The sequence below is a fragment of the Moschus berezovskii genome, chromosome 15 (assembly GCF_049115385.1).
Source record: "Moschus berezovskii isolate FMDL1 chromosome 15, NW_MosBer_1.0, whole genome shotgun sequence".
Classification (NCBI taxonomy): Eukaryota; Metazoa; Chordata; class Mammalia; order Artiodactyla; family Moschidae; genus Moschus; species Moschus berezovskii.
In genome coordinates, this window is record NC_142474.1 from 40,793,333 (window position 1) to 40,805,570 (window position 12,238).

Sequence of the window (12,238 nt, forward strand, 5' to 3'; positions counted from 1 at the left end):
TCCTTAAATTTAAATCAAATAAAATTTTCCATTTATTTCTTAGGTCAACTGATTAATATTTCACTGACAAAGGAAAATGCACCAAAGTTAAGTATTATTTAACATTATTGTATTGGTTTTGACATACATTGGCATGAATCTGCCCCGGGTGTACATGTGTTCCCCATCTTGAACCCCCCTATTCAATGGAGAAAAGACAATCTCTTTAACAAGTGGTGTAACTTACATTTATTATTTTAATTATTGGGAAAGACAAGAATCAATACTTTCAAACCTTCATTATTTCATAAAATGTTTTTTTAATAAAGGAAAGACAAGTTTTTGAAATGGAAGACACTTCTTTTAAGCACCTCTACCAAGTACAGAAATCCTCTTCACAGCCCTAGAAGCAAGACGTTCTGGTAGAATGCACGTGTACAGCTCACAGTCAATATTCTTCAAAAAATGGATACTCAGGGTGACCGACACCCCTGAAAGAGAAAGAGGAGTGTTAATTTATTAAATCTGTCATGTTTTCATAGAGAGCTTGACTCTGTGTTGCAGTCAGGATGGGTTGACACTCTGAATCTACAAACACATCCCTCCTTCTCCCCCAACAAGCACACATGCAGATGCCTGTTCCATGTGCACACGGCACCTGCACGTCCAAACCCAGTATCCACATGTAATATTCACTCCACAGTGACAGGTAATTTGACCCAGGTTAAAGTTTATAAAAGGGCCCAAGAACTATGGTTAGGGGCTTCCCTGGTGGCTCAGTGGATAAGTATCCGCCGCCAATCCAGGAGACACGGGTTTGATCCTTAGTCCAGGAAGATCTCATATGCCATGGAATAACTAAGCCCATGCATCACAACTACTGAGCCTGTGTTCTAGAGCCCAGGGACCACAACTCCTGAAGCCCATGCACCCTAGAGTCTGTGTTCCACAGCAAGAGAAGCCACTGCAATGAGAAGCCCACGAAGCACAACTACAGAGTAGCCGCTACTCGCTTCAGCTAGAGAAAAAAGCCCATGCAGCAACAAAGGTCCAGCACAGCCAAAAATAAATACTTTTTTAAAAAAATTTTAATAGTAAGGAAAGTTTTTAAAAAATGGATGACGGCTAAAGGTAGAGGTCATTTCAGCCACAGGTAAAACTTAGGGCCCTAGATGATGAAAAGGAAAACCCTTAAGAAATTAGTTGATCTTTTTCACACAGCATTCAGAAAATAACTACTGAAGCCAGGACACAGGGTGCCCCAGGTAAGGAGTTTCTAATATAATGAAGAAATACCACATTCACCTGAGTGATCATAACTAGAGAATAAATCATTGTATAATTTATAAGAACACTTATTGTTCATAATTAGCATTACCATTGTCTTCTGCTTCTTATGTTCTCATTTTTCTTTCTAAATTTGTCCTTTTCAATTCAATTCATTAAAGAGTGTATTCTGAGCAATTCCATATCAAAATAACCGTGCTGTTGACCTGAACCCACAAATATGAGTAAGTCTAGGCATTCACAGCTTAATAAAGGAGCACATAGAAATATACTTCAAAGGCTGAGAACAGAAAAGGATCCATTTTTTTTCATTTATCAAGATACAGCTTTCCAAACAAGAGAGAGTTGTTTTATCACTAAATTGTATTTTCTTCTCTTTAAACTCCCTTTTAACTTCTTTGTGTTTGATTAGCCTTCTGTCTCTTCAAACCTGACAACCACCTGCAGTAATTAGGCAGTTGCAATTCCATAGTACTGACTAAGTCAAAGTCAAGGAGGCAGGGGCTCCCCCATGGGATGGAGCCCTGGTGGACAAAGGCTACACTGGGGTGACTGTGGACTCAAAAAACCAGAGAGACCAGATGATCTTATCTGAGTGTGTCCTGCCAAGGACACGGTCATCACTCACTGAAGAGTCAGTTAAGCTCATGATCTATTTGTAATTCATTTGGTGACATTATAAGGATGAAGAAATGGGAATTGGAACAGGGGGAAAAGGTCAATGAAGAGATAAATTTGAAAGAAATGAATGATGACTTGGTAAAGAAATGCCTATTAGGGAGAAAAGCGACTAGACTCTTGGTGAGGGTGTGGGGGAAGTTGTTGAAGCAGGCCCACTGTGAACTCTCAGTACCTATGCACACTGGCCTTTGTGGGCCCCTTCTCCATAAAAACATGAGCGTGGCATTTTACGATTATATTAGGATAAACATGAACATGCTAAAGGATGGATTCATTATTACATGGTAATCACTAATATGATCATTTCCCCTGATGTAAAAAAGAATTGAAGATGAAATATTTTCATAAGTCCTTAAAAGAATACTGGCCTGAAAGCACTGTGCTGTCTGTGTCCACACGGTGCCTGGGCCCTGAGAGGAGATGCACCAGACACAAGAATGAGCAGCACAAAGTAGTGGATTTGCCACCATGTCATCTCTGGGCTGGCCTGGGCCCCAATCACATTTATGTTGGTCAGAGACAGAGCCTTGGAGGAAACCTCTGGTCTGAGGTCTGCAGGAAGTCCCTGGTTTACTTCTATGCTGGAGATTAGGACATCTTCCCTAAAACTAAGCTTTGAAAAAACTTAGTTCCCTGTTGACCTGCCTGCTACAGAAAACTGAAACAGCTGCAAGTCACTTACAGTAGTAGCTCATTATATCTTATATTGCTGTTGAGGCCATCGATTTCTTTCATATCTTCTAGAGTCAGTTCAAAGTCAAACACCTGGAAGGAAAGAAGAATCACATTAACCTCTTCCCCCAAGGAGCCAGCCTTCCCCTGGGGACTGAAGGACTTTCCAACTGGATGGGGACAAGAAGAGGGGACCGGGAAGCCATATCTGTCCTTAGTTGGACAAAGAATGACCCTTGTGAAGGATATTCCTTAGGAGCCCTCTGCCTACAGCCCACTCATCACCTGTATGTTCTCTTTGATCCGCTTCTTGTTGTAACTCTTGGCCAGAACCACAACCCCACGTTGTATCTGGTAGCGAAGGGCAACCAGAGCTGGGGTTTGCTTGTACTTTTTGGCAATGGCAGAGAGAACCGGGTCCTCCAAGAGAAAGGGGAGGTTCGGGTTCACCCTGGAAGGAAATTCAGAAATGCCAAGGAGCTGAGACTTATTTGTGAGGCTACTTCCCAAAAAGACCAAGTAGGTCCACTCTAGACAGTGCTTCTCAAAGTGTGGTCCATGGACCAACAGCATCAGCATCACTTGGGATCTTGTTAGAAATACAAATTCCATGGCTGAGCTGAAGACCAACTGAATCAGAACCACAACTATGTCACCTCCCATTCTGTGTTTACAAAGCGGTGCAGGTGATTCAGATGAATTTTTGAGTTGAGGCCAGTGCTGCCAAACAGGTGGATTTTATTTATTTTTTTACTTTTTTTCTTCTTTAACCACCATGAATAGAAAAAGAGAAGGAAAAGACTGGGAATTTTTTTTTTTTTTTTTTACTTTTCACTTTTCTAGAGTATTGATCAAAATTGAATAGTCTCAAAATGAGAGCTATTCATTTCACCATTAGTCTTCCATGGATGTTTAAAAAGAATGCTTCACATTGGAATTTTTTCTATCATGATAGATCTGGGAGTTTCATATTACTATCCCAATTTTAAACATAAGGTAAGTGAGGCTAGAAATGCATATTTTCATTAGTTAATAGATAAGTAAATCATGAGATAAGCTTGTGTCTTTGGTCTCAAAGAAGGATCATATAGAGATTTTAATATAGACACTTGTTCCTGATGAATCTACAAGACTAATACAATGTAGAAAAATTGTCTGGGAGCTGGGAAAATAAAAGAGAAGAATTCTTTCCATCTTTCCCCTTTCTCCCCTCTGCCTATGAGAGCTATCTGAGTACTGTACGATTTAAACTATTTCATCAAAAATGGAATTTAGGGAAACTCCCACTTGTCTTCAATAGGATTCATCACCATTCTTTTATTCGTTGAGATCCCAGAGCACCATAGGCAACAAGAACAATATCATGTGACTTGCAGAACTCCAACAGTTTGCTCTGATTGAGATAAGGGTGACATTCCACCTGTAGAATGCCAAAAAGAAGAGTGTCAGATTATATGAAAAGGTAATATTAACAGGACAGAAGAAGATTAAAGGTTTTAAAGGTGCTAAAGGAAAAAAAACTGTAACTTAAATATAAACTGGAAATATCAACATCAAGAGAAAAATAGAGAAAACTCTGTTTATATAGTTAATTTTATGATAGTCATGGGTGAGAGGACCAAACCAAGATGGAGAAAATCACAAGGTGGGCTCTACATTTAAGTAAATATTTCAGAGTAAATATTTCATCTAGTGTTAGCATCACCATGATCCTTTACCTTCACCCTCTTACTTGGGTGATTTTCATCATCTCCAGAACATTTTTCTTACTGTGCTACCTGTTTCTGTACTGTACTCATAAATGTCAAGACACCAAGACTAAGGATTCAGTCATTCAAACCCCATACAAACTCTGAAACCCATCTTATATGACTTTTCTTTGGTGGTGGTGGTTTAGTTTTTAGGTCCTGTCCAACTCTTGCAACCCCCATGAACTATAGCCTGCCAGGCTCCTCTGTCCATGGGATTTCCCAGGCAAGAATACTGGAGTGAGTTGCTTTTTCCTCATCCAGGGGATCTTCCTGACCCAGGGATGGAGCCAGCTTCTCCTTCAGATAGAGTCTTTACTGATGCTCCACTTGGGAAACTAATATGTTCATTGTCTTTCTTCCTGTACACAGTTCCCTTTGAGAACTTTCACATCAATTTCTGGTCATGCTTTCAGCTCAGGGAAACACCTCCTTCCTTTAGTTCTGCATGTCTAGTCTAACCCCCTTCACCTCCATTACCTTCCCTCAGTTCCCACCACAATTTAACAGGAAGGTTTCAAATATTTTCTACCCAGAAATTATCAGACACAGATACCTTTGTGGGTCCTATTCTCTAGAATCTTCTGTCCACAGAGGAGGGGAGGACAGACAGACATCAGGCTCCAGTGCAAGAAGGAGGTTCTAAAGAGCAGGAGGGAGAGGAGCTGAACTGCTCACCTGGTTGCAGACGGGCTTGTACTTGAGCCCCGGCTTATTCAGGATCTTCTCTAGCTGCTTGTGGTTGAAGTTGGACACCCCGATGGACTTGGTCAGCCCTGCGTCCTTACACTTCTCCAGGGCCTGGGAGGGAGGGGTGGTGAACAGTCATGAATAGTCACTTGGAATGGGCAATAGAAAAAGAATAAATGTTGAAAGACAACCTGTAAAATATGTCTCCTGTCAAGAATTAGCATTTATTATAAGGAAGGTAAAAGGGGAAGAAGGTAATGACACAAGAAGAATTACCATCTCCTCTTAAGAAAAACCTCAGAGAAGATATATCACATGGAAGGAAATAGATGCCTGTCTTGCTGGCCAAAATTCTCCTCCTCTATTCCTCTCTGTGAACATTTCAGCAATGTTTCCCTCCCCACAACCCTAGCATCACAACCCTTAGATTCATGAACTGCTGACTCTGATGGTCCACAGCCCATAATCACAGGTGGGAGAAAGGAAGGAGGTTTCCTCTCTCCTGGTTCCTCCCCTGGTTCTCTCCTCCCCAGACTCACCTCCCAGGTGCGACAGAGATCCACTGAGTCAAATATTGTTTTTCCATTTTCATCTGTTGGTAAAAGTGCCTCCCCTGGCTGGAATGGAAGCAGTCACTTTAGAGATGTCACAAAGTAATTTCTCCACATTTAGCCAGCCTGCAGCACCAGGGATTAAACCTTCATGAGTCAGGTTTATAACTTTCTAGATACTAATATTTGCAGTGATTTCATATGGAGTTGTAAGCAATGTCTTTAGATTGAGACTTATTCTAATCTCTTACACATACTATCTGTTGTAATAAAAATAATATTTCTAGATCCTAATGGGACTCATAGTCACTTATGTGAATTTCATTTGTTTCCTGTACTTGCCTCTTTTGAGATGCCTCTTTTGAGCTGTGAATGGCAGTAAGCTACATGGCTTTATTTCCAGAATAAAAATTGCAACCTTGACCTGGTCTAGATAATCAGACTTCTTTTTCTCTCTGAGCATCTGATACCCTAGGGCAGTCATGTGAACTAGCAAGGCTCTCAAGTTGATATGGAATGTGGACAATCCAGGCATGCTTTCAAATGCTCATGACCATGAGCTTTGAGCTGTCCCAAGACTATATTTTCCACCAATGGAAAATGTTCAGTAAAAGTAAAGCAAACCCAGAGGATTGCCTTGATAAAGGTTTTTTTGTTGTTTTTTTTTTTAAGACATTTCTGAAGAGTACTGCAAATCCTGAGATCTCCATGGTTGGGACCTGCCATCCACATAGTCCTCCAAGCTATTTTGCATCGGATGGCTTGAGTGGATTTATATAAGTTAAAATCAAGAGTTCTACATGATACAGTTCTTAGTGGTTGAGTGCAGTGTACAAACGTGAAAACGGACATCAGTGTAGGCAAGGCTTCCCAAGTCCCTATAAAGGCTTGGAGATTTAGACCTACACAGAAAGAGCACTACCAAATCTGCTCAACTTGAAAGAGCAGATAAACTCATCATGTTCAATGTAAGGCAGTGTCATGCTCACCACGGCTGCACCAAACTCTGGATTCATGAAATCCACAGAGACTCAGGCGTCATAATTTTGACTGTGTGTTGAACTCACCTACTTTTATTTTCACAAGTTTTTCTGTCAGATTATTTAACTCCTTTCTCTGGGAGGCAGGTAATGTATTCAAAGAAACTCAGTAAAAAAGATGATCAGAAATGATTATTTGGGAGGATTCTGGTGTAGTGAAGGCTTCCTTACAACCTACTTAGAAAAATTTTGTCAACCATCCATGCAAGTTTATAAGCATTCTGAGGCAAGAAAAAATATATGTGATTGATTTTAAAAATAGATTGCCAACCTTCAGAGCCACTGGAAAATGAATAATATAGAGATCGACATAATCCAGTTGAAGATTTTTCAGTGACTTTTCCAAGGCTGGTCGGACCAACTCTGGACGAAGGGAAGTGGACCAAAGCTGCAGAGGTTAAACAACAATAGAAGCTGTGTTAAATTAATTCTTTAGGTAATGGGGGGGGCGGGGGCTAAATGTTAGGCTGAAGAGATCTTAGTTCCCTAGTTAGAGATGGAACTCAGGCTCATGGTAATAATACACGGAGTCCCAACCACTGGACCTCCAGGGAATTCCAGTACTTTAGGTAACTTTTTCCTCTTCTTTCATCTAATATTTAGACATTTGGGGGCTTCCCTGGTAGCTGAGACAGTAAGGAATCTGCCTGCAATGGAGGAGAACCCTGTTTGATCCCTGGGTTGGGAAGATTCCCTGAAGAAGGGAATGGTAACCCACTCCAGTATTCTTACCTGGAGAAGATCCCCTGGAGAAGGAGACCCACTCCAGTATTCTTGTCTGGAGAAGTCCATGGACAGAGGAACCTGTCAGGCTATAGTCCATGGGGTCACAGAGATGAACACAACTGATGGACTATGTCTAACACTTTAGTTAGACATTTTTACTGATTAAAACAAATGACCTCAAGAAAGATGCTGATTTTCCTTTTGAGGTCCTTTTCACTCTAACTTACCCATGTAAGCTTTATTATTGGCTTAAATTATCATCAGTTGAATCAGACAGATTCTTACATCAGTCACAATGGAGTGAAATGAAGGAAGAGATAAAAATAATTATTGAAAAATTACCATGTTCATCATCTGAATTATGTTTGATAAAACGTGAAACCTGCTCACAAACTTGCTCTAACTGGATCAAACAATCAGATCTCTCAGAATTAATTAGTATCTTGTTGTTTACGTAACTGTAGGGAAAAGACCTTGAACATATTAATATGGGTAGAAGATAAGTCAAGACACTTTGGCTAGATCTTGTGTTATACACAAAGTGCCTGTCCCAATGCTCTCATACTGACAGATCTAAGAACTGATTCAGAATAAGAAGAAATTCTAGAAAGTCTACCAGGTGATAAGCAAAGCTATAATCTGATAACTGTTCTGTCTGATTCGTTCACCCATACTAAATCACATTGCTCTGGTATAGGTTCAGAGAAGCAAGTGACTAATTTAAAATTAAAATTTGAACACACCAATGATGAGAAGGGTATAATCACACTCTTCCTTTGGTGGGGGATTATGGTTTGGTGGAGAAGGATATTAGATTTAATACATAAATATGTGTGAAAAGAGTTGTAGCAATAAGCACCATTGACCAAACAACTACTGATCCTATTACCTAATTGTCACCTGCACACAATCACTTACATACATGTGCACACACAAAACACACAGCACCTTTGAAGTGTAGAATATATCTTCTCTCTTCACAGTGCCATCGGCAATCTTGCTTCGAATGGCCTGGCCAACCTGCTCTTCATTTTGGTACAAATGAGCACAGTCAATATGGCGGAACCCAGCCTCTATAGCAAATTTGGTGACCTCCAGAGCTTCACGCTTAGTAACCTACATAAACAACAAAAGTACAACTTAAATATTCACATGATTAAGAGATTGTTGAGGCCCAGGTTGATCTTTCCAAGAACCCACTTTTCTTTGTGCCTTTGGTTAGTTCTGTATGTGTGGTGATGTATCCATGACAGTTTCCCTGAACATTGTTGTTGCTCAGTCACCAAATCGTGGCCAACTCTTTGAGACCTCAGAGACTACAGCACGTCAGACTTCCCTGTCTTTCACTATCTTCTGGAGTTTACTCAAACTCATGTCCATTGGGTCAGTGATGTCATCCAACCATCTCATCATTTGTCATCTGCTTCATTCCTAGTAAGTAACTAAATGGACATACAGAAACATTTAATGCCAGGCAATCAGTGGTTGATTGCTGGCATCAGAGGACCCCCAAACCACTTCAAGTTTCAGAGATTTGCTGGAAGAAATCATAAGACTCAGTATAAGGTTGTAGTCATGGATATGATTTAAGTTGTGAGATGTTTGAAGCAAAATCAATAAAGGTGTAAGTTGCCTGGTAAAAGCATCAAGAAAGCAGATGAAAGCTATTGAGACCTCTGTTTACCAGTGAAGTCACACAGAATACACTAAATAAAAACTGTATCTATTCAAGGTGTACAAAGCTATGTTCTCATAAAAGATCCATTGTTGATGATCATCAACACTCTGCTTATGACCAAGCACTGAAAATTATATTTTAATAAAAACACATTACTACACCCAAGGAAACATTGCAAAACCTTGCCTGTAAGACTGTAGCTTATCCCCTTAAATGACACTATATTTTCCATTAGAAGAAGTTTCCAAGCAGAAAAAGAAGTACAGGCAAAACACAGCTGGAGTGTCTTGCCTAGCACCAAGCAGGCACCCCACAGTAGAAAAGAAATTGCCTCCCATTAGTTTTCAGTCACCTCATCTTTGAGAACTTTTACCTCAAATATTTCTCTGGGTCATGTCTTTTCAGAAGGAGCAAAGAATTTTTGAACTAATTAAATACACGAGAAACTCCACCATTGCAATCCCCCTCAAAGCAAAGCAGTTGACAGTCAGTGTTCTTGACAGCTGAGCCTCACCTCTTCTGCCAAGCTGGGAAAGAGATGGAAACTGGAGGGGAACCCAGAGTAATTTGAAGGTGAGCACAGCCTCAGATCCTGATGCAGAGTGAAGACTGGATGCTCTCTCCCCTTTCACAGGGCATGGTTCCAGCCTGGTTAGTAGAACCTCGTGATCCTCCCAGAGTCACACAGGAACTCAGTGCTTGACAATCCAAGTTCCTTCCTCTCATGTTACATTCACTTACTATTTATATCTCAACCCACAGCCACTAACGTTACCTCTAGAGGTGCAAAGGTTCCAAATCCCAGGACAGGAATATAATGGCCATCATTAAGCTTCACTGTCTGGCCTTTGGGATCCATTGCTTGTTGCTCCTCTGAGTAAGCAGACTGATTTTTTCTTCTGCCTTCAGAGGTTATAAATAACAGGAAGTTAACGCCCCAGCTGAATGTCCAGTTGGCAGACACGCTGTAGGAGGAGAAGTATTAAACAAGTCCCAAGGGTAAGAGGAATATTTAGCCACTTAGCTTGTTTGTTTTTTCTTATCAGACTATCTTAAGTTATATAATGATGAGATATGCAGAACAATTATTGACCATATGTTGCACAGAAACCACCAATGCCAGTCATTTCATTTTTCTGATTAAGAAGCCCACTCTTGATCAAACATCATTTGAAACAACTATCTCGTAGTACATACAAACACACAAGTTGCACAATTTGAAAGAATGTTTAATAAGTATTTTTCAAAACATAATCCCTTAATAAAGAATAAAAATATCAAATGAAAACAAACTGCCTTTTACATTTCCCACCAGCAAAATTATTTTGCTTTACAGACCTTACTGGTGGAGGTTTGGTTGCTAAGTCCTGTCTGTCTTTTTTAAAACCCCATGGACTGTAGCCTGGCAGGCTACTCTGTTCATGGAATTTCCCAGCAATAATACTGAAGTGGGTTGCCATTTACTATCCCATGGGAAATTCCTGACCCAGGTATCTAACTCACATCTCTTACAACTCCTTCATTGACAGGCAAATTCTTTAACATTGAGTCACCTGAGAAAGCATTTACAGATCTGACAAGGGTAAAATCCTGAAAAGGATACCAAAACAGACATTTGGCAAGATGTTTACAGGAGATTAAATATTAATAATTATTGGATACCATGTGCAGTGTGCAAACAGACTCTGAGTGTTTCTTCCATGGACTTTGTTATATAATTTTTAAAAAACACTCATAATGTAGCTGACAAGTATTTATATAATTTACTATCCTGCTCAACATTATTCATAAAACGAAAACCTATAAGCAACTGAAATTACAACAAATTTGAGAAGAGTAAGATGGGAATACCAGACCACCTGACCTGCCTCTTGAGAAACCTGTATGCAGGTCAGGAAGCAACAGGCAGAACTGTACATGGAACAACAACCTGGTTCCAAATAGAAAAAGGAGTACGTCAAGGTTGTATATTGTCACCCTGCTTATTTAACTTATATGCAGAGTACATCATGAGGAACGCTGGGCTGGAAGAAGCACAAGCTGTAATCAAGATTGCCGGGAGAAATATCAATAACCTCAGATATGCAGATGACACCACTTTTACGGCAGAAAGTGAAGAAGAACTCAAAAGCCTCTTGATGAAAGTGAAGGAGGAGAGTGAAAAGGTTGGCTTGAAGCTCAACATTCAGAAGACAAAGATCATGGCATCTGGTCCCATCACTTCATGGGAAATAGATGGAAAAGCAGTGGAAACAGTGTCAGACTTTATTTTTTTAGGCTCCAAAATCACTGCAAATGCTGATTGCAGCCAGGAAATTAAAAGACGCTTACTCCTTGGAAGGAAAGTTATGACCAACCGAGATAGCATATTAAAAAGCAGAGACATTACTTTGCCAACCAAGGTCCATCTAGTCAAGGCTATGGTTTTTCCCGTGGTCATGTATGGATGTGAGAGTTGGACTGTGAAGAAGGCTGATCACCGAAGAATTGATGCTTTTGAACTGTGGTGTTGGAGAAGACTCTTGAGAGTCCCTTATGCTGCAAGGAGATCCAACCAGTCTATTCTGAAGGAGATCAATCCTGGGTGTTCATTGGAAGGACTGATGCTAAAACTGAAGCTGCAATACTTTGGCCACCTCATGCGATGAGTTGACTCCCTGGAAAAGACTCTGATGCTGGAAAAGGTTGGGGGCGGGAGGAGAAGGGGACGACAGAGGATGAGATGGCTGGATGGCATCACCGACTCTGTGGACATGAGTTTGAGTGAACTCTGGGAGTTGGTGATGGACAGGGAGACCTGGTGTGCTGTGATTCATGGGTTCGCGGAGAGTCGGACACGACTGAGCGACTGAACTGAACTGAACTGACTGAAGGGAAATCATGATGCACTAGTACAAGGGGATGTTATGAGGGAAAATACAGTTTAACACATAGAGTGATGTCAGCAAAATAGTGAGCTAGGAGGAGTGAAGTCTCTCTTGGAGAGGGAAATATGGAAACAGAAAGCAGCTGAAAATGTCATAGGCATTCTGAGAAACAGGCAAACAAAGATCTACAGCAACAAAGTGAACACGAAACTAGGAAAGATCCGGAACTGGGGAAGGACATTTCCGGCTATTTTTATTTACATTCACCTCTCCGCTGACTTGTACAGTGGTGTCTTGATCTGTAAACAGCAGCAGATCA

General features: G+C 40.6%; 1 protein-coding gene across 1 annotated transcript; it reads right to left on the reverse strand.

Moving 5' to 3' along the window:
* Nucleotides 1-204: 204 nt before the first annotated feature.
* Nucleotides 205-9,985, reverse strand: LOC129559569 (aldo-keto reductase family 1 member C4). Its single transcript, XM_055431480.2, has 9 exons — nt 9,828-9,985; nt 8,323-8,490; nt 6,920-7,036; nt 5,597-5,674; nt 5,046-5,168; nt 3,930-4,039; nt 2,905-3,070; nt 2,630-2,712; nt 205-470 (listed from the first exon to the last, which is right to left on the reverse strand). Exons 1-9 carry the CDS (start codon nt 9,909-9,911, stop codon nt 428-430), a joined length of 972 nt encoding a protein of 323 aa, XP_055287455.1. The 5' UTR covers nt 9,912-9,985; the 3' UTR covers nt 205-427.
* Between the last annotated feature and the right edge of the window lie 2,253 nt (nt 9,986-12,238).

Excerpts from the sequence above, each read along its gene's own strand:
- LOC129559569 (XM_055431480.2), bottom strand. The coding sequence starts at position 9,911 with ATGGATCCCAAAGGCCAGACAGTGAAGCTTAATGATGGCCATTATATT. Across the intron at positions 8,491-9,827 it reads GAACCTTTGCACCTCTAGAG|GTTACTAAGCGTGAAGCTCT; the intron begins GTAACGTTAGTG and ends TTGTTTATGTAG. Across the intron at positions 4,040-5,045 it reads ACAAGCCCGTCTGCAACCAG|GTGGAATGTCACCCTTATCT; the intron begins GTGAGCAGTTCA and ends GGCATTCTACAG.